General features: G+C 39.0%; 1 protein-coding gene across 1 annotated transcript in view; it reads right to left on the reverse strand.

The window, feature by feature from the left end:
• The window catches only part of LOC140140954 (leucine-rich repeat serine/threonine-protein kinase 1-like), a 107,846-nt gene that overhangs the window by 20,244 nt on the left and 64,118 nt on the right, over nucleotides 1–23,484 (reverse strand). The window contains 15 exon segments of the mRNA XM_072162721.1: nucleotides 782–904; nucleotides 1,714–1,808; nucleotides 2,831–2,966; nucleotides 3,835–4,090; nucleotides 5,725–5,847; nucleotides 6,621–6,782; nucleotides 9,257–9,377; nucleotides 11,422–11,579; nucleotides 11,582–11,755; nucleotides 12,244–13,512; nucleotides 13,515–14,246; nucleotides 14,249–14,644; nucleotides 18,864–18,932; nucleotides 19,803–19,934; nucleotides 21,060–21,204. Coding sequence (XP_072018822.1) covers nucleotides 782–904; nucleotides 1,714–1,808; nucleotides 2,831–2,966; nucleotides 3,835–4,090; nucleotides 5,725–5,847; nucleotides 6,621–6,782; nucleotides 9,257–9,377; nucleotides 11,422–11,579; nucleotides 11,582–11,755; nucleotides 12,244–13,512; nucleotides 13,515–14,246; nucleotides 14,249–14,644; nucleotides 18,864–18,932; nucleotides 19,803–19,934; nucleotides 21,060–21,204 — 4,091 coding nt within the window.

A 23,484-nucleotide genomic window follows, 5' to 3' on the forward strand; every position in this document is an offset into this window, starting at 1 on the left:
TAAAGATAAATTAATAAAATCACAACATGAATGTTATCTGGTGCATTATCTTAGCTCATTTGCATCACTGTCCTGGGGTCCATTTCACTAAACTTTACAAAGCTTTGTAAGCCTTGAAATCATTAGTAACTTACAACAAGTTTTTTTAAACTTGTTGTAAGTTACGAACTTAAAACTTAGAACTTAAAAGTTCCATTTCACTAAACAATAGGGATTTACTACAGTGACCCTTCGTAAAGTTACGTCTAGTATTAGGTATTCGTAACTTTGCGAAGGGTTACTAGAGTTACGAAGGGTTAAAAGTTTAGTAAAATGGACCCCAGGTCTGCTTGATTTTGTATGCATCTTTCAATCAATTTTGTTTGAAATGGCCTATTCTATTTGAAATCCATACTCCCCCTGTTGAAGATTTAGCTCAATTTAGAATTCTAGGTAACTTCCATTTAAAATATTCCCTCCAGTTGTATATAGGTAAAGCCATAATACAGAGGGAGTATGGGTTTCAAAATAATTAACCCTAGCCAATTGCATTTGAAAAGCATACTCCCTCTGCGGAACACTTTTCTCATATCTTCCACAGGGGGAGAGTGGATTTCATATGGAAGAGCCCATTTCCAGTTCTTACCTTTCTTGACATCTGGGTTGATCTCAGCTATAGTGACAACCTTGGTAAGCATATCACATAACCATTGAGGGTCTAAGAAGAAATAATCACTGAGAAGGGAGTGTTCCACAGAGGGGTTGTGGGTTACAAATAGAACAGTCCATTTCCAGTTCTTACCTTTCTTGACATCTGGGTTGATCTCAGCTATAGTGACAACCTTGGCAAGCATATCACATAACCATTGAGGGTCCAAGAAGAAATAATCACTGAGAAGGGAGTCTTCATAATGGAGAAGAATGCCTGCAATAGAGAGTAAAGTAGAGAATCCCAGAGATCAAAATGAAATGGTGCTATAAAGACTAGCTACAACTGAGTGTTTATTTTTCTCAAGTAAACCCATCTTTTAAAGCTATTATTATTATTAAACATGGATGAAAATGTTAAGTAGGCATCACAGAAAATAAAAATCAGGATGAATCCACACAAGTACATCAAATCATGCTACAAACCCAAAGTATGTATTTTTCATGCAAAATAATTTTGAACTCATGGTAATTGAAACCCTAGAATAAAGATGATAAAAAAAGTGCATTGCTTTATAGTGTGCTATGCACAGGCATAAGCCAAATTTAATATAAATTGTGTTTTTGCAACTTTTCCTAACATTTTTGGCAAATTTCAAAAATTTTAGCTACTGTTCGAAAATGGCAGAAAATGCAACCCATGTTTGCACGACCATGTATGTTCATTTATACCGAGTTTTTACAGGGTTCCCGGCTTCCCGCACCTTGAAACCTTTAAAATTCAAGGACTTTTCAAGGACTTTCAAGGTCCAAAAGCATGGTTTTCAAGGACTTACCACAACACAAAAAACTGATATTAACAAAAGTGACAGCTCCTCTCCACTACCCAAATTTTGTCAAAATTATACTTTAGGTAAAATTCCAATTTTCAAGGACTTTACAAGGACCTTGTGCAATATCCAGGACTTTCAAGGCCTTGAAAAGGTGTTTCCAAATTCAAGGACTTTCAAGGACCATGGGAACCCTGTGAGTACCCCAACCCCCTGGTTCAAATGGGGGTACAGAGATACATATTGCGTCACCTACCATTGTTATGTAGAAACCTTGTTGCCTGCAAGAGTTCCTCCTTGTCATGGAATGATATGTTGGATTGCTCTACCATAACTCGAGTAACTTCAGTCCTGTATGGAAAAAACAAATGACAGACACTTCGTGATCAGATTTTGCCGCAATAACTTAGCAGGACTTAGGTGGCAAGCTTTTTTGTCTGGTGGGTAAGTACTTGCCCATCATGATCATCAGTGTAACTTATATGTTCTGGCTACTTATTTTATAGTTGGGCTGGTACCGGTCAAAAATTGGTAAGGAGAAAGAGAGAAGGTAAGGGGTGACAGAATGATAGACACCCAGACAGACAGACACCCCAGATACCAAAACAGACCGACAGACACCCAGACAAACACCAAGATAGACAGACAAAGAATATGCATTAATTCCTCCAGGTATTTCATAGTGAAATATGTTGATTGTACACAGAAAACATTTGCCCAATAAAGTGTAGATACAATCTCTAAATTAATCAATGTAATAAGAAAAGATCAATCAATTTGAGGAGAGCGAGTCAGTGTAGCAATTCTGTTCTCGCTTTGTACCAACAAAATCCCGGGTTCAAGACCTGACAGTCCCTAGATGAGTTTACATACATTTGGTTTCCAGTCATTACTCGTTCTCCTCCTGCATCTAAAACTGGGCTTTCTTCCCTGAGTATATAGATCTGCCTCGTCTCCCTTATTGAACATGATATCCATGGGTATTGGAGAAGTGGCACCGATGGTCAAAGCAAGTACCAACAAATGCACTATTCCATTTGAAATCCACACTCCCTCTGTGGAAGGTTTAGCTAAAGTCTTAAACAGACGGAGTAAAGGTTTTAAATAGAATAGGCAATTGGGTAACTTCCATTTGAAATACTCAGTTGTTAGAAGATATAGGCAAAGCCATATATAAGCGGAGTATGGGTTTCAAAATAATTTACCCTAACCAATTCCATTTCAAAAACACACTCTCTCTGTGGAAGACATTTCTTAAATCTTCCACAGGGGTATAGCAAATTTCAAATGGAACGGCCCAATCCAAGCACTGACCCACACATCCACACACCCACCCACCCACCAACCCACCCAATCAATTTGATACAACATACTTGTATTCTGTTGCCCTTAGGACAGGCTCCTCCTTGGCTCTCTTCTTCATTGTCATGATGCAAGCAATAGCTTTCTCAAGCGCCAGATATGATGTAGGCACACGCTGCATCAGAAATGGCTCCTTATCTCGACCCTCTGAAAACGAAGTAAACAATTCTTGATCAGAATTTGTGATTATAAAAATCATGACTTAATTCAATGCTCAATCAATGATTAGTTATATAATGTGTCCAGTGGCAGCACCAGCAATGTTTCTTCGAGGCCAGGGAGGGGGGCATTGGGGGAATTTCGGGAGGGGGTGGCAAAATGTACAAGCCATTCATAACCTCATTAATAAACGCGATGCGTGCGATCCAATCATATTTTATTATTTGCAAAAACGCGAACGCAAATCGAGGTCATTAATATCTCACAATTGACCGCAAAATGCGTAATTGTTCCAATGTCGCATTAATTGACTTCTGCGTGCGCGGTATTGTAAAGGCCAACAAACTGCTTGCAAGCTGGCTGCCGTATTTGGATTAAGGCGCTACCATATTTGCACAGATTGTGATACGCACTTTTGTTATTGGTCGTTCTGTTTTAGCCTGATCGATTTTTGGCAAGGGAAGATGTAAAAATCATCTATTTTTATAAACGTTTGAGCAAAATTTTGTGTTATTTTGTAAGGTGAAGAGATTAAAGTGACGAAGTTATGAATGAGGTTAATAACTTTGCATCGGTAATATATCGGGCATTGTGAAAAATCTAAACATTTTGCTTTGGACCTCGGAATATGCGCCCCTCGGGATATTCCTCGGTTCCAAAGGCAAAATGTTTAGATTTTTCACAATGCCCTCCAACTAACCGATGCGCAGTTATTAACCTCTAAGTAGTATATCTTGTGAATGCCCCATTGTGTATGTTGTGTCCCATTCACAAAGACATATCTGTCTCGTACAAGTGTGCATCTAATAACTAACGTTACATTAACTTGCGCATAATTCTTCATTTAGTTACTTACCTGTCAGCGAGAATGCGGTATCGTATATCTGATCCCTGAGCGCTGCCACACTCCTATGTCCTGTAAGACAACTAATCTCCACCACATCCTTCACATCAGGTAAACCAACCTCCTGTGGCTGGGGGATGTACATAAACCTCTCACAGATGATACGCTTGAGCTCAGGCCAGTAGTCCTTGTTATATTTGTTGCGTTCTTTAAGGATGACGTCATAGTGTGTACCCACGATGATCACGGGCGAGTTGGGGGCACGTGCCTGATGAAGGAAAGCGTTAGACAATATTGTAAAATGTGAAATGTTTGCGTGCAGGAAATTTCACAAATTTCGGGAGTGCAGTTGATTTGCGAAAAATTTCCATACACGTAAGGCAATGAATTCACAAAAATTTCATGTTGCAGAATCATGGGTTCTCTCCAAAAATATTAATGCCAAAAAAATATCATGCTTTATAGTAATCAAATTATAATTAAAGACAGAGATAAATGCAATTTATCGCGTCTGATGTCACTGTCAATTACGATCCTTGATTGGTTTACACAGGTTAATCAGCGCGTAAAGGAAGACCGATCTATCTGGTGCTGATCGGAGAAAAGGAATAGCAGCAAATGGCGAAAAAAGTTCAGTACTTTTACAAGGCAAAAAGCAGCTTTTCTAGGGATTGTGGACATGGTGCCTTCACCAAAGAAAGTTTCTTACTATAAAGCCCTAACTTTTGAGATGGTTTGCATGTCGAAGGTGCAAAATCAACAATAAAAGGCGCCCGGTTATAAATCCGCGTTCAGCAAGTCATCATCACGACACTTGTAAACAAACCGTGCTCGAGTTTGATTGACAGGTGACGTCAGACGCGATAAATTGTCTTTATCTTTGTCTTTCACTATAGTAGACGCTTTTCATTTATTTTTGTTATTTGAAAAATGTCATTATGCATATGTTCAAAACAAACTATTATGGATATGTGCATAATGTGAAAGTGAATCCAATTCACTCCTGATGATTCCTGATGTCCGAGGTCTTTTGATTGGTTTGAGCAGTATTTTCGCCCGCCAAAATAATGGCCTTAAAAATTTTGATCGCGTACTGCTGTGTTTATTCATTTTCTTGCAGAAGTATTTTCTGAAATCAGGAAATTTCCTCAAACATTTCCATCTTCGAATAAATAACCTGGGGTCCATTTCACAAAACTTTACGAAGCTTCGTAAGTCTCAAAATTGTTCCTAACTTACGACGAGTCGTAAGTTCCATTTCACTAAACTTACTTACAAAAGGTACCCTTTGTAAGAAATAGGGTTTTACCACATGAAACCTTTGTAAAGTTACGTCTAGTATTGGGTATTCGAACTTTACGAATGGTTACTTGAGTTACGAAGGGTTCTGTGTTCTGTGAAATGGACCCCTGGCCATTAAAAATGTTAAGTCATATATTTTTCTCCAAATTCTTTGTAGTATTGTGACAAGAAATAAATGCAGCAAGACAAATCTATCATAAACATTCCAGATTTAATTCCCATGGACCAACGATCATGAAATGGATTAAATTGTGGAGTTTTGAACTTAGATCTAAAGGTAAACATAATTTCTGAAAAATTAAAGAAATTTTCAATCAAATTTGAAAAAAAAAAAAAAGAGAGAAAATTCTCAAGATATGATGTGAAATCACTGATTTCTGGTTGCCTTTACATCTGTGGACACAGTAGCAAATCTACCCCCCCCCATGAGAATTCTTGCCCCCCCCCTGTGGGAGGCCTTTTTTGCCATTTTTGACCATTTTTGTCAAAGTTTGCCCCCCTAGAAACTTGACTTCCACCCTCTGAAAAAGTACTGGTTATGCCACTGTGTGGACATCTTATCTCGACCCTCTGCAAAATCAAAGCAAATCATAGCCTTACCTGAATGTTAACAAGCCATTGTTGTAATTCTGTGATAGCTGTCTTCCACTCTGTGATATTGAACATAACCAGGTACAGTGATCGCTTGGTCAAGAAATACTGATGGGTTGCATAGAACTCCTCCTAAAAACACAAATTGCAATAAACATGACAATAATTAAGTGATTTAAACCCTAACACTACCAGGTACTACAAAATACTATGTGATATATACACTGTGCGTGTGTGCATTCAACGTGGTGTCACACAAGGCTGTCAACTCTCACGAATTGGGTTACTTTCTCACGGTCTCATGCCAAGGTAGTATAATCTCGAGCACCGGGGCTCAGATAATCATGGGTCAAAATGGACATTGTAGTCGGCAAATAATAATTCTGTCCCAGTTACGCCACTGTTCGACAGCATCTCACGCCAAGCAATTCCACAAAGTTGACAGCCCTGTGTGATAACGCAATCACCCCAAGTGCTATATTGGTACACTTTCGTTGGCCAGGCCAGCGAAAGACACATGGCTTCCGGTCATCGACCTAGTGCATGGCATGCAAGGAGTCTCGGGTTCGAATCCTGATTGGATTAAACAACTTCTTTCTTTGTTTTCTTTTTTATTCCTTCCTTCTTTCCCTTCCAGTCACCAAGCCCTTGGGGCATTAGGGTTAGTTAACCGCTATCAACACTCCATATAGGCACTACAAAATACTAAAATGCTCCATTGTGCGGAATTGTTGGGGCTTGTTTTCGGTCTTGTATTTGTCCTCAGGAGCAGAAAACTAACTCAGCCCAAAACAAATCTCTCCGATTTCATGCAATAACCTCAAAACAAACAACGCTCAGATATTATTGTCTATATATTTACCACAAATTCATTATTGCTAAATACCACAAACATAGTAGTGTACCTGTCCACCAAAATCCCATGTACTGAATGTGACTTTTCCATGCCTTCCTTTCTTCTTTTGGAATGTCCAATCACCCACATCTACACCTACTGTTGATAGCTGGGTACCCTTCAAAGTAGTCTTGCCTCCAGCATGGAGGTAGTCTTTGCGCTCCAAGAAATTCTGCATAAATGACATTCAAAGATAAAGATATAGATAGATATATGATACGTTGAAATTCATTGGGCAGGAAAAACCTGTGTCATTGGCCCCTGAACATGTTTCAATGAAACCTATGTAACCTCTTTGCAGTTTTGTTTTAAACATGTTCAAGGGCCACACGTATAGGGTTTTTTTCTGCCCAACAATGAACTGCGATATATCCAAATGCTGCCATTGGATTCCTGTCGTCTTTCTAACTTCGTAACCTTAATTTTTAAATTTCATGACAATAATCTCATTCCGACTAACATCATTTGACTGGCATTTGTACAAAAACCAACACAGCTGAAGCAGACAAATTGCTATCCAGAATCATAGTGATTTGCCATTTTATCCATAATAATGAATTGCAGATAATCGACGCTACATTCAGCGTTGATTTGACACTACCATCTGCGTTGATTCACAGGAGCTCTAATGCACAAATTCCACTACCCAAGAATTTGTATATTTTTTGCGCTTTGACCAGTTTGCAAATCTATCTTAATAGCAAAATTATGTCTCTGTGAAAGTAGTGGTCATCATGGTTGATGGCAAAATAAAGTCCCTAGAGGCAGTATCAAGTAATTTTACAGGACCATGATGTCAGCTTGTTCAATCTACCCCGATGGGCTATTCAATTTGAAATCCATCCATGCACCCCTATATGAGGAAGACATGACCTTAATAATCTCCATCCCCTCCCATCGGGGGTGTAGATTTTAAATGGAGTCACCATTCAGGTAACCCCATTTGAAATTAACACCCCCTGTGTGGGAGATTATAGCATACCTAGTTTTGAAAACTTGAAATAGGGACACTTGCGAAGCGTAGCGCTTGCAACTACGGCCGGGGGTCTAGGGGCCCGCTTAAGGGCCCCTGGAGGGGTCCAGGGGCAAAGCCCAAGTTTGCTTCCATTTAGACTTAACATGACTTGATATTTGAGTATACATAGGCCTATACGGCATTAGTCCAGCATCATCTCAAACATCATCATTCATTAACATACATTACATACCTCTTATTTGGGTAATATTCATTGAGGAAAAAGAGATGAGTTTTTGAACGCAAAACTCGACACAATCAGTATAACATGCTGGTCCGATAACGGACTAAACTTCATCAATTTCGGGCATGAAAAGGTGTTCTCAATAATATAAAAATTTGACTACATACATTTTAACAAGTACGGTACCTTATTAATCTAGCCGAGTCATCCAGTCAGGGTTCTAAGGAATACGATATTTTTATTTACTTTATTTTTTTTTATCATTCAAATGTGAAATTTGGGACATCCGATTTTATGACGTTTTCGGGGGTCTAAAATCGGGATGTCCCGCCAAAATCGGGACACTTGGCAGGTATGTTATAGTCATGTCTTTCATAGGGGGTGTATGGATTTCAACTGGAATAACCCATTTTTGAGCAGACGACACTGAATGGGGGGCTCCGTTTGAAATTCACACTCCCTGTGTATGAGATTAAGGTCATGTCTTTCATAGGGGGTGTATGGATTTCAACTGGAATAACTCATTTTTGAGCAGACAACACTGAATGGGGGGGGGGGGCTCCGTTTGTGATTTAAACTCCCTGTGTATGAGATTAAGGTCATAGAGGGTGTATCATAGAGGGTGTATCATGATTTCAACTGGAATATCCCATTTTGGAGCAGACAACACTGAATGGGGGCTCCGTTTGAAATTCACACTCCCTGTGTGGTAGATTCAGGTCATGTCTTTCATAGGGGGTGTATGGATTTCAACTGGAATAACCCATTTTGGAGCAGACGACACTGAATGGGGGGCTCCGTTTGAAATTCACACTCCCTGTGTGGTAGATTCAGGTCATGTCTTTCATAGGGGGTGTATGGATTTCAACTGGAATAACCCATTTTTGAGCAGACGACACTGAATGGGGGCTCCGTTTGAAATTCACACTCCCTGTGTGGTAGATTCAGGTCATGTCTTTCATAGTAGGTGTGTGAAATTCAAGTGGAATATCCAGACAACACTGAATGGGGGCTCCGTTTGAAATTCACACTCCCTGTGTATGAGATTAAGGTCATGTCTTTCACAGGGGGTGTATGGATTTCAACTGGAATAACCCATTTTTGAGCAGACAACACTGAATGGGGGCTCCGTTTGAAATTCACACTCCCTGTGTATGAGATTAAGGTCATGTCTTTCATAGGGGGTGTATGGATTTCAACTGGAATAACTCATTTTTGAGCAGACAACACTGAATGGGGGGGGGCTCCATTTGTGATTTAAACTCCCTGTGTATGAGATTAAGGTCATGTCTTTCATAGAGGGTGTATCATGATTTCAACTGGAATAGCCCATTTTGGAGCAGACGACATTGAATGGGGGCTCCGTTTGAAATTCACACTCCCTGTGTGGTAGATTCAGGTCATGTCTTTCATAGGGGGTGTGTGAAATTCAAGTGGAATATCCTACCTCTTGTGTCTGTGTTGAGTATTGGCCCACACCTTCTTTCCTGAGTTCATTCAGTAATGATGTCTTGCCTATGCCTGCTTTACCAACCAACATAAGCTTCATACGAGTATATGGCTTGGCACTGCAAAAAATGAAAGAACAAATTCACAAATGATTAAAAGTTAACTTTGCTCATTTAAGGGATCTAAAATGAGCGTTTATTGCGTTTCGACAGTATTTTTTGTGGGACATGAGGGCACCTCAGAACTATCTAATTGCATTCTGAATACGAAGCATGCCTTTCTGATATCAAATAATTTTCATTTTTTGAAAATCACAATATAATACAAATTTTATGACAAATTATAAAAATTTTATATTTTTCAAATTTTTGATATATAGCAGTCCTCGAAGTAAATTATATAAATCTAATGATATATTCTTAAAGTGTATGTAGCAGGGAGGAAAAGCCGACGGTCAATTGAAAATTTTGACCTTTCATTTTGAAGATATGGATTTTATCCCAAAAAGACCTTATTTTTGTTTGGTGTTTTGGGAAAAAAATCCATATCTTCAATACTGAAAAGTCAAAATTTTCAATTGATCGTCGGCTTTTATCCCACCTACATACACTTTAAGTATAAATCATCAGATTTATAAAGTTTACTTCAAGTACTGTTAAATATCAAAATATCAATTTTAATGATTTGCCATAAAATGTGTATTAAATTGCAATTTCAAAAATCAAAATATTGATATCAGAATGACATTCTTCGTATTCAGAATGCAATTCGATATGTCTGATGTGCTCTAATGTCCCAAAATAAATACTGTCCAAACGCTCATACCCCACCCCTTAAGGTGAACATCAAAAATTCTTTCTTGAATATCAGCACTTAAATAAGAGGTACTTTTGAGGTAAAATGTTTGCTTTTGCGGTAAAAAAAATCCAGAATTTGTGTACGTTTTTGACTCAGATGAATTTGCTTAACATACGTAAATACTCCTTTACTGATGTACACCTTGAGTGAACTCAATTTGATTTTTCAAGGTTTAAAGTGGTATATAAAAAGAAGACTGCTTTCAAATCCGCAGTTTGACTCATAATGCAAATAAAATTATGAATAATGAAAAAGTTTTGTTTTGTGGACTCATATGTCAGTCAGAATTAATAGGTAAATTTTCACGGGAAAATTTTCTGAACATGTGACACCCATGGGCGCATACATATTAGCATTATGGAATGTGACCCCGAGCACAGCGGGTGTTCTTCCAATGTATTTGAATAGGAAGAATTCTTCCTTTGAGGCTAAATAAGTTACTTATCGCAAGTTAATAATGTTATGGTAAGAGTTTCCGTAGATAAATATTTTTTTCCGTAGATTTTTGAAATTACGTTTTGATGATATTGTGAAAAAATTAGGATAACATAATATTCAATAAATTTGCAATGCACAAATTTCTATCAAAATTGCGGTTAAAAATACTATTCCAATTCAAAATTACTAAGACTTGAATAGCGAGGTCACCGCCGGGGGTCAGAGATCAGGCTCGAGGTTACACTCACATTGATACGCATTTTTCACGTGTCCAGAAAAATTTCCCGTGAAAATTTACCTATTAATGTTGACTGTATGTGACGGGAGACTTGCAATCAATAATGAAAAAGTTACCTTGTTTGTTTTATGGAAATATGTGATGAGAAACTCAGAAATGAGTATGAAGGGCCTTATGACAACTCCCTGTGGAACTTCCCCTGCCCACTACAGAACACTGTAGTTTGATTCCCAGTCAAAAAGGGGAAATAGTACCATATTAACATACTTATATAACCAGAGCTGTCAACTCTTTGGAATTGTTTGGTGTGAGATACTGTCAAACAGTGGCATACCAGGATTGAACTATTGTTTGCCGAACTACAATTGTTCCTTTTGGCCCATGATTATTTGAGCCAGGGTACTTGAGAATCAATCAAAAAACTGGCTGGGGTAGGAGTAACAATTTATTTTGATGATGAGTAAGATTGTACTACTATGGCATGAGAATTTACTACCTTGGCGTGAGAGTATGAGAAAGTGCCCCGCAAACGCGATTCTCACGCTGAATTCATAAGAGCTGACAGCCCTGATATAATCCTTTTAGAAAATTTTGATATATACCTAAAATATGACCAAAGCATTACTTACTCATCTAGCACGGATCTGAGATAACCAAGTACATCATTCACCGATGTCTTCCACAAACTAGCCAATGGTTCAGCGAGACGACATCCATTGAAGTTGAGATCGTAGAGCATGCCTTTGAGTCGTCCCATCTCCGGTGGCAGGTTTGTAATTCTGTCGCTTTGCCGTCTATCTTAAAACTGGACAGCTTGGTCAGGTACTGTATATCTGCTGGGACTTCCCCTATCTGATTGTTAGATACTGCTAACATAGTTATGCTTGGAAACAGCAAGGTGACTTCTGAGTCTGTTTTCTGTGCAGCTAGGGGACTCTTCGGTGAAGATTCGCCACTTCTAGGCTGTAAATAAAATGCAGATGTTCAATAGCACATAATTTATATATTTTATGTTAGTTTTGATATTTGGTTATTAGTTATTGGTTATTAGTATATTGGTTAAAAATTACAATGCATAACTTGAATTTTGTCTTTGTACAAATCTTTGTGCTTGATTGTCGCAGCATAGTAAAAACACCATAAAAACGCATATTTCCCTCATTTCTAAAAATTTACCAAATATTAAAATTAGACTTTGATTGCCAGTTAGATCTAACTAAAGGATTAAGATTTAGCCATTTTTCATTTGTCAAAACAGAATTTTTTTTTAATCCAAAAAATTGGTACAGTTTTTTATTGGAACAGGGCAATATATTAAAAAAAAATTGTATTCATATATTGCTATGGTAATTAATCTAATTATTACATCACTTCTACGGCGAATAAGGCCTTCCTATTTCCGGATGATTGCATATGAGAAAGACAATGTACATAAATTAATTATTACTTACAATAATTTCTTGAGTGGAGCTATCATCTGATAAGTCGCTCTCCTCGTCCGAGTTTGTAACCACTGTTGACCTAATGATGATATCAAGTTCCATTAGCTTATTGTTGGACAAATCAAGAGTACGCAGATTAGACAACACACGGTGGCGTCTGTGTTTACATGGTGTTGGCTGTCCCGGCTGACTAACACTGGTAGATGGTCCAGAGAAACTGAATGAAGCAGCCTCTCTTGGTATATCCCGAGGCGACTGCAGCATCGCCAGTGACATCTTCCTTGATTGATAGAGCTGAGAAGCTGGACTGAAACATACTTCTAGATTAGACGACTCAGTGTATGAAGATGATCGCAGAAGTTTAAACATACCAGCTTTGCCTCGTAGCGATGCCCTATGAGCTGGTGGGGCTAAGTGCTTGATTTTGTTATGCGACATTTCTAAATCCATCAGTCCAGTTGGATATTTAGTCATCGGACCAAATTCTGTGATCTGATTGTACGACAGGGTTAACTTTGTCAATTTGGGGGCGAGGCATGGAAGACCTGATGGCACCCTTTGAAGCATATTGTGCGATAAGTCAAGAGTTTCCAACGACCCGGAGTCATCCACATTGGTGTTCTCTTCAACAGTATCAGCCACACGAGCACTCCCTGTGCTTCCAAGTCTGTGGCGTCTAAAGTTAGTCAAAGAAAACCTTCTTTGGAGACCTTCTACCTCTGTATCAAAGTCGGATTCGATAGAATCTGCTGATGTTTGCGTGGTTGCTTGAGATATTCTGACATCATCAGTATATCCCATACCTGCTGCTATTGTGTCAATGTCAATGGAAGAGTCTTTATGACCAAAGTTTATAGGAAACCCCAGTTTGACAACTGCTGCAGCGATCTTTGAAGTCATTGTTTCCCTGCTGCTACCTGGTTGCATTGTGTTTGCTCTTGGGAAACGTTTAGGATTCAAGACTTCCCAATCGTCTGTGTTCACTTCATCGGGATCGCTGAACACCGGTGGCGAATCATTCAAGGCACCGAATGGACAACCTGGCAGATCTTCAAGATAGTTTCTTGAAAAGTTTGCTGTCTTAAGTTTTGGTGCCATCCACATCTCAAACGGTAAGCTTTTAATGTCATTAGACTGCACGTCCAATGCCTCAAGAGCTGGAAGAAAGAACAACCCAGGTGGCAGACATTGCAACCAGTTGTGCGACACATTCAGTCTCTGCAGCATAGGTGCATGCCATGCGGTACTGTCAGAATCTCTACTTCTTTGACGTGAAAGAGTTGGAGACATGATCCTCCTACTTCTTCAGATGGTAAGTGCATGATCTTATTCTTAGAAGCATTCAGCATCTGCAGAGACGGCAGTTGAAACAGACTCAGTGGCAATGCTCCGAGACTGTTATCTGACACATCAATTCTAGTAACTGTTGCCATGACGGCATGGATATTGGATTCAGGGAGAGGATATGGTCTTAGCGCTGGGTTATACCTTAATCCGGCTTCAACCAACCAATTCAGTTTGATATCAGTCAAATTCTGATCATGCCAGTCTATAGCTACAGGTACATCAAAGGCACCATGATTACTCATTGATCGCTTTGCACCAACTACTGTCTTTCGTCTGTTGATAGGGATGCTAGTGCTCACCTTTCTTGCGCTAGCCCCTGCTTCTGGTTTTGATGTGAATCGGAACGATTTCCCAACTTTCATTCCAACATCAAAAACTTCCGGGCCATACTTGTCTAACAAGAAACATTTGAATAGTGCCTTGTATGTGTCGTCAATGTTGTAATCCGGATCCGGATGGACCCCAGTGTGAGCCAATATGGTTGTAATGACATCGCTTCGCATACTCAACATGGCCGACAGTAATGCCTTGCCATTAGTATCACGTGCACCGTTACGTAGTAACAAGGCGATGACTTCCAGATTGTAATCCTGGGCACTGCATGCTTCAAACAACAACGAATTGTCTTGTCGTGGGATATGCATTCGCTTTCGACGACGCCGTCCCTTCATGATGCGTACTTTTGGTCATCCGTTGGTGGGTTAAATAGACACTGTATGGACTTGACTGGTAGATTTACATCGGCTCCTTTCTTCAGGAGTAGCTTGACAATTTCAACATTGCCTGTTTGCACTGCACTATGCAGTGGAGTTCTACCTATGACTGTATAGCAGTCGACCTCTACGTACGTCTGTTTCTTGGTAAAGTTGTTAGGTCCGTTTTGCGTGCCTCGAGGTCTGTACTCGAGTAAAGTTCTTACTATCTCTGTGTGACCTGCAGTAGAGGCGAGATATAGTGGTGTTTGGCCGTTGATGTTACGTTGGTTGATGTAGAATGGTAGGTCACCTTTATAGGATTTGAAGGGACTCCCATTGGTAGCTGGATCACTGGTGTCCACCAGGCCCTGCAAGAAATAAAACAGGGACAAAGATAAAGTGAAAATTTAATACTTAAACAAATTTTTGCATAAGCAATTATTTACAAAAGAACTCTATGCAAGTTTTTTACATAATCAAATAGGAAACAATAGAATAATTTCACAATTTGTTATCTGCAATTTTGTACTTCAATTGTAAATAATGTGCACATACTACAGCTCAACTGATCATACTTTTCCTACATTCGACCTTGCATGATTTTTGAGTTGACACAGTCATGAAAATAACTATAGATACTTGACAGACCATTAGTAGCCCAGTTCTGAACCTTTTCATTGATCATTCATAACAATAGGTATCTGATGGATCAGTGAAGATAAGAAGGATTATAATATATCCGTAACCTTGATATTATAGTACATCTCGAGGAAAAAGTGCAATGGACATGTTTTCATTTTATGTTTCAAATATCCCGCGCATGAAAATTGAGTATTTAACCCAAAATGGAAAATGGAACAATTTATTGGAAATCTGTTTAACAGATTTTTTTGACATCTTTTTCTGCACTGTATTATACCTGAATTAAGAAATTTGATAAATATTCAAAGAAAATATAGGTCATCCAAAAAATGTTGATTTTTACACATTTTGGGGCAAAAAAGGAAAATTAAGCAAAAATATCAAAATCTGTTTTAACAGTTTCATTCATCAAGTCATAACAAACGGCCTACATGCTTAATTTCTAATAAAATATTGAAATTGTTAAAAATATAGGTATTTATTGATTTTCATGTTTTTTCTTGCAAATATGCTAATAATATGCAAATTATGAAATTGCAAAATAAAGTTTCTACATAGCGTACATCTTTCAAGTGTGATGTTCAAAATGACAGACATCAAAAAGAGATTCGATGAAATGTAAAGGTGTAGTAACAATTTTGGCATGGACTGTCTGGTTAGGAAAAGTACGGTAAGTTGAGCTGTATAACCGAATCAAAATTGGTGCAATTTACAATGTGCAATTTTAAGATCATAGATGGTACTCAGGTAACCTCAAATATACCATGTTTACTAGAAATTTCAACAGAATGAACATGGCTTTCAACAGCTGTACGCGATCCAATCGTGACAATATATAATGTATTTCAAACTACAATGCGAACGCACAATAATTAAAATACTAATCTTGTAGTATTGGGACCCGTCATGAGTACGGGTACGGGTCCGAGCCATGAGTACGGGTACGGGTCCCAGACCATGGGTACGGGTCCCAGACCATGGGTACGGGTCCCAGGCCATGGGTATGGGTACGGTCCGAAGCCATGAGTAATCGGTACGGTCCGAACCCAAAATAGGGTGCGCGGTACGGGTACGGGTACAGGTCCGGAGCTATGAGTACGGGTACGGAAATTGGGACTCGAGTACGGGTACGGGTATGGGTCCCGGTATGGGTATGGGTACGGGCCGTGGGTACGGGTACAGATATTGGGACTAGAAACATTGTATGAGTCCCATTTATGGGTACATGGGTATAAACAAAGCTATTGTTATTGATTATTTGGCTATTATACCTTGCTGTAAATACACTCTTTGATGTCATTTATAACACAACAAATGAATTAAACTACATTTCGCACCAACAGAATTAGAGAAATTAATTTTGTCATAAGCATATACAACATTTTAATTTGTTGTATGCATGTTCCATGAGTTGCTGAGACATTTCTATTTGCTAAGAAGTACTTCCATTTACAGAAAATTGTAGAACTGGTTTTGTGGCATTAATCAAGTACAAAAAGAGATTGGTGATGGTCTTAGTGAATCTAGCTTAAATATTTTGGGATGCAAAAATCATGCAAACTATGTCTGTGTATTGACACACATACTGTACAATACTAATTTAGTGAAGCCTTTCATGCACATCCACACATCCCAGCACACATCCACCAGATTATCCATTAGCTTAATGTAATTATTATCATTAATTATGCACATCTGGATAATTATTAATATTTTGCCTATAAGCTCCAATAAATCATAAATTTCTGTAAACATGGTATGGCAAAGGAACTATGTATCATTTGACTCAAATGCACACACTTCCCAAGTACATGTGGTGGGAAAATGTAGTTTTTATGTGTGCACTTGTGCTAGGGGAGTGTATTTGGATGGGGAATATTAAAATGATGAATAAAATAATGCTATAATAATGATATCAAAACATGATAACTAATACTTGAAATTCACCACAAACAACAATTTCTTGAAATGTTTTATTTCCAGTTTGCTATTTTTTCTGTATCAGTCAGTCAGAGTGTGAATGCTACATGTAGTATGTATGAGTGGTATACAGTGTGCATAGGCTGGAGGCTGTCACAATCATGGCAATGTAGGTATCTACCCTGTGTGTAGCATACATGTACATTTTGTGTAGCCAGGACTAGATTGACCTTTTTCAGGGCCCTGGGCCAGGCTACAATTTAGGGCACTTGCTATCTGGATCCATGCATGTGTTACTCCCCACCCAACCCCATCCATGTAACCTATTGTTTTGATTATGTCTATGATCAGAGGACTCAGTGCTTGAGTAGAGTTAACAGGCTTGTGAGAAGTGAGAGTAGATCTACTCTCACTTTCTTACATGCATGTAGGCAGGCACTGTATGGTATCGTACCCGTCCCCATGGTACCCGTGTCCACGGGTACGGGTACGGTCCCAGGCCATGAGTACGGTACGGGTCCCAGGCCATGCGTGCTGCACGGGTACGGCACGGGTCCCGGGCCATGAGTACGGGTACGGGTCCCAGTCCATGAGTACGGGTACGGGTCCCAGTCCATGAGTACGGGTACGGGTACAGAGCCAAAATAGGGCATGAGTACGGGTACGGGTCCGAAGCCATGGGTACGGGTACGGAAATTGGGACTCGAGTACGGGTACGGGTACGAGTACGGGTAATCAATCACAAGTAAGTTGGTATGATTGGATTCACATTTGCACATGCTGGCATACATCACACAGTGTATGCGAAAAATCGTCACGCTATGTCAGGCTGTGTTCATTCAATTGAAATTTCTACAATAGTCATGACTCCCATCTCTCACTGTGTCTTAGTAATCAAGTAAATAATTAAGAATGATGTTGCAAATATAATAAGCTGAATATACACATTTTTGACCCGGTGAGTACATATATAATGTGTCATTTTAAGTGGACCAAACTGACAATGTGCTTTTCAATATTTAGGTCATATTTTGCCACAAACTTCCCTAAATTCTATTATAAGTGCCCTCTGATTTTTACACCAAAATATATTAGTATTCTAGTGTATGTGACCCAATCTGATCCATTCAGGCTAAAGTCAGAAATTATGAAAATTGAGTTACTACCAATACTAACTTGCCCAGTACCTAGACTTACATATGTAGAATCCCCAGGTCTCTTGAATACTTGGTTGCAAAGTTATGAACCTTTTATATATCCATTTTCTTATGTTTCTTATTGTTTTTTCTCATCATTTTTGCCTTTATCTCAGTTTCTTTTATTGCCGACTTTAGCCTGATTGGACCAGATCTGGTCACAGGAATGGGGAATTGGCTCTTCCAGTTGAAATCCATACCCCTCTTATAGAAGACATGACCTTAATCTTCCACAAAGGTAATGTGGCACGATCGGGAATTGACCCGGCAACCCTTTGAGTGCCACAGCACAAGATCCCCTACCAATAGCCACTGGGGTTTCAATTTAAAATGGGGTTACCTGAATGGGTGACTGCATTTGAAATTGATACCCTCTTGTGTGGGAGCTTAAGGTCATGTCTTCCATAGGGGGTATAATGGAAAAGCCAGCGGTGTAGCCAGCTTTCTTGATCAGGGGTGCAAAATTAATATTTTTGGGCAAAGACAAAGCACATTTTACCTGTTGCATCATTCTGACCTGGTATAATCGATGGATATTATACCGTTGTTTAGTAAACTGTACTTGTAAGTCTTTGAGCTTCCAAAAGAGGGCTTTATTGTGACAATGTACAAAATTTGGTATTTTACACTATTTTGGCCCATAATCAGGGCAAATTTTGGTGGAAAACAGACTCCTTGATTTTTTTGGATTTTCTCTTTCATTTTTGTCAGGGGCACTTTTTACACTTCCAGTCTAGAAGCTGTAATGTCAGCACCATCTGGTCATGTGTGTATAAAATAAAATGCCTTTCATAAAATAGCCTTAGCTTACTGGTAACAGCTGACTTACTGCTTGTTCTTTGTATTCATTCCAGTAGTGCTGACCTGTCCTAGCTTGTGCCTCACCAACAACACCTTGCTGTAACACAATCACAAATGATGTTTACAGGTTGCATCAGTTGTTTTGAGTGTATTGTAAAAATTCTAAACATTTTGCTTTGGAACCGAGGAGTATCTTGAGGGTGCAGCCCTGATAGATATTTCGAGATAACCAGACTTTAAAGTATAAAGAATAAAGTCCGGCCATTTCAGGTGGAATCAATGGTGTGTTTGGAAGAGACAAGCTTAAAGGGAACTTAAAACCTATGTGAACTTATGTGAACCCTTTACATAAGACTATCATTGGATATGTTGTGTGCAGCGGCGGTGCTACTGGGGAGGGGGCAAGGGGCATTTGCCCCCCCCTTTTGAGGCAAAAAAAACCCAAATTACGTAAATTTTCGCTTTTTGCGGTAATTTGTTAATTTTGCTCCCCCCCCAGAAATTCACTTTGCCCCCAATGCCCCCCCCCCCCAAAAAAAAATTCCTGGTGCCGCCACTGGTTGTGTGTATGCAACTTTTGTTCACATACTTTCCTGTTCTATTCCAGTCGAAATCCACACTCCCACAGTAGCCACAGGGGGAGTATGAATTTCAAATGGAATCAGCATATCAACCAACTCTACATGAAACCCACCCTCCCTCTGTGGGACATTCAGATTGAATCTTTCTCAGAGGGTGTATGAATTTCAAATGGAATTAGCATATTAACCAACTCTACATGAAACCCACCCTCCCTCTGTGGAACATTCAGATTGAATCTTTCTCAGAGGGTGTATGAATTTCAAATGGAATTAGCATATTAACCAACTCTACATGAAACCCACCCTCCCTCTGTGGAACATTCAGATTGAATCTTTCTCAGAGGGTGTACTAAATTCAAATGGAGCTGATGGAATTGTCTACTCACCCTGTCGTCCATGACGGCCTTGTAGTTAAACTCCAGCAGCAGACGTACGATATTGGTGTGACCTTGTTTAGCAGCCGCGTGTAGAGGGATCTCCATTTCCTGAGTCTGGATGCTAGCCATTTCAGGAAATCGCTATGGAAACAAATGAACAAACATGTGAGAAGTCATACTTTTGGTGCATTAACCCCCTGAGCACTACCTGCCGATCTAACATTGCCTCTGATTGGTCAATTGCGTGATATCTTCAATTTACTCACCAATCAGAATGGAGCTTTATAAATAATTCATTCCAATTTTTTGTGTGGTGAAATTATTCTAACAATGTTGCTGATTGGTCTAATCGATAATGAAAGCTTCGTTTTGGCCAATCGGTAGGTAGTTGTCATGGGGTTAATAGGTGCCGGCGTTTTGAATGAAGAGACATAATGATTGAATCTTGCCAATAGGTTTCTGGATAACATCTTATTTGACATTATATTGCATACATACGAAGGGGTATCAAAAAGGTTTTGAAATTACCCAGAAGTGAAAGAGCTATATCGATGAAATTTGGTCAGTGTAATCACTGGTCCTTATGTACATTATGGAGCAAAAATGGTCTCATAAGTATGTTTACATTCTTTACAGTTGCGCTTAATGTCAGTAACCTACCTCGGTAATCACATAACCAGCAAGAAGGAGAAAACTGTAGCACGTAAGTGATGGACGTCCACTTCTTGGCTCATCTGTGCCCAGTTTGGAAATTCCTTTTCCAAAAAGCACCGGAGACAACTTTCATTTCATCATAGATTTTCTGGGCACTGATCTTAGATCATGCTGTATGCTTCAATTTTCTCCATCATGCAGGTTATGCATGGTAACCGATACAGCAGGTTACTGACATCTCATGCCATGTGTAAAGAAAGTGAACATACTTATGAGACCATTTTTGCACCATAATGTACATAAGAACCTGTGATTACACCGACAAAATTTCATCGATATAGCTCCTTCACTTCTGGGTGATTTCAAAACCTTTTGATACCCCCTCGTACATACATTGGATTTCTATATAGCGTCATTTTGTTATCAAAGCAAAAACTGTATGAAACATATTTCTTAACCTTTTTGGAATTGTTTTGAGTCTGTGTATGCAGAAGGGGTCATAAATATTTTCATCCCAAGAGAAGGGGTCATAATCATTTTTAACCTGTGATGGGGGTCTTTAAATACCGACTCTGGTTACCGCCATATTCATGACCCAGTGTGAATATTTACCTGTAAGAGAAGTTGTGTAATTTCATATCGCCCATGATAACAAGCGGTATAGAGGGCGGTTTCCTTGGTATCACGATTGGGTCTGCCATTAGCTCCATGTTCTATAAGGTACTGGACAACCTGTCTATGGCCTCCTTGAGCAGCCCTGAAAAATATAAGAAAATAAATCATTATTAAATAAAATAAAGAAATATATGTTGACATTAATTCAGTGCCTTTCACATGTATCAAAACGCTTTACATTTATTACAGTGTTGTTAGAATATGTCAGCTCAGTGCCATACAATTCATACAAGGCATGCTTTATAGCTTTGGATGGTGCTCAATGGGCCATATTCATACTCCCCATTTCACCCCTTGGTAAAGAGAGGCTAGTGAGGTAAAGCATATTGCCTGAGTACACAACACAATGGCATAGCTAGCCGCAGCTCGAACTCGCAATCGCGAGGTAGAGCCCGTACCGCTGCCCATTGTGTCCCAACATCTTTATCATTATCAAGTTTAATAAAAACACATATGAATGAAATTATTGGTAATTTGATAATAATGAATATGTGATGTGACAGAATCAGACTACAATAATGGAACACAAATGAATATACTGCTGTGGTTATCTGATGCTTGTGAACTCAATTTTTATATAATGATGTTGATTTTGCTTACTGTTTAAATTTTTCACTCTTTGTTCCCCTTGCTTTCCAATTTTAAGTTTCCTTTGCACAAAGAATGCCATCAGTAATTATAATAAGTCGTAATATTTCTACGCGTACGCTGTCGTTCATCACTGTACCACTGCAGCTGTTCCCTGCATGAGTGTTTGAGTTTGGCGCAGATGTGTCTCAAGCTTTCATCAGATGTGACTTCATCAGGACTTCAAAAGATGAAGTCAGAGACACAGCTGACCAAAGCTTGACCACTCACACATAGACTGGCTGTACCAGTGCAGTGATAACCATAGAAATACATTATGAATTTCCTTTTAGAAAGCCTTCTTATATTTAACATCAGTTATTTTTAATGAGCATGAAAGTAATCAAGAGATTGAGAGAGAAAGAATGCAGAGACAGAGTGAGAAAGGGAGAGAGCGGGAGACTGAAAGAGTCAATCAGCAAGAAAAGAGTGACAGCAATGGTCACGCCTTGGATTTGGACAAGCAGTGGAAACATGACAATTTGAGGTTGTCAGGAAAACATTTTCAGCACTTCTGGTACACACCACTACCATAACATGCAGTAGAAACATACTGGTTATTGGTGAATCGGATTGTGGGTTACCAAGTAATACTGGGTAAATAAACAGAGCGCTGTGTGCATTCTCTCAGTATAAACCCGCAGCTTGAGTCCTGTTGCATTGCTCATAATGCTAATGCGTAACATATATTTCTCCCTGATTTGCCTCATTGTATATCAAGTTGTACGTTACTGCTGATAGATTTGCAAGATTTTATTTCCATTTCCTGTCGAGTTTCCAAGTTCTTGGCCTTGACTAGAATAGATTAAAACATTTTCAAGCTTTCGCATGTATAGATTACACACAACGCATTATAATACAGAATAGAAACAAATACAATCCATTGAATCAAGTTTCCTGGGTACACACCTAGTTTTCATTATCATGTAGACTTAAGCAAGAGAATGCACACAGTACCTATTTGGTTACATTCCTACATGTTCATATCATAGACATGAATAATAACTATAGAGGCCTTGCATGTGACGTATCATCCCGTAAATATGGCAGACTACTCAAATGCATTCAACAAAAGCATGATCGCAATCTACCGTGACAGTTCGTCTCACACACATAACCCTGCACTACGATAAAATAGGTTGATGACAACATTTGATTGAATGGACTGCACTCCGCCATAACTATGGTGAAGAACCAATCGATAATTTCATGCAGGGCCTCTATACGCTGTAGAAGTGACGTAGTTAATCGGATTAACTACCATAGCAATAGATGAATACAATTTTGACTATACTGCCCTGCACTACAACGTTCATGCGGTACCGATACATTGAACCATAGATGTCACCTGTAAGATAAGTATCTTTGAAAAGAGCGTTATTGTATTCAATCTATGTTTGCTGATATACACAGGTGATTAATGCAATCTGCTTGTAGTGCAGGGCGGTCTATACAAAAATTGTATTCATCTTAATTCATCAATTTTAAAATTTTAAGTCCTTCCTTCATAATATCAGGTTTGCTGATGATCAATGCTGATGAGCCTCCACTAAAGAGTGGCTCTTGGAGCAATCGGAAGACTTCCATTTGTTGACATAGACGTTTTCAAGAAAAATTGAGACGGGTGCATTAACCCAGCAAACACAAATATGTTTTTAAAACATTTTAAACATGGTTTACTTTGGGTTTTGGTTTAGATAAAAATGTTTTAATAACATTAAATGTCAGGTTTATA

Source organism: Amphiura filiformis, chromosome 19 (assembly GCF_039555335.1).
Source record: "Amphiura filiformis chromosome 19, Afil_fr2py, whole genome shotgun sequence".
NCBI classification, from domain to species: domain Eukaryota; kingdom Metazoa; phylum Echinodermata; class Ophiuroidea; order Amphilepidida; family Amphiuridae; genus Amphiura; species Amphiura filiformis.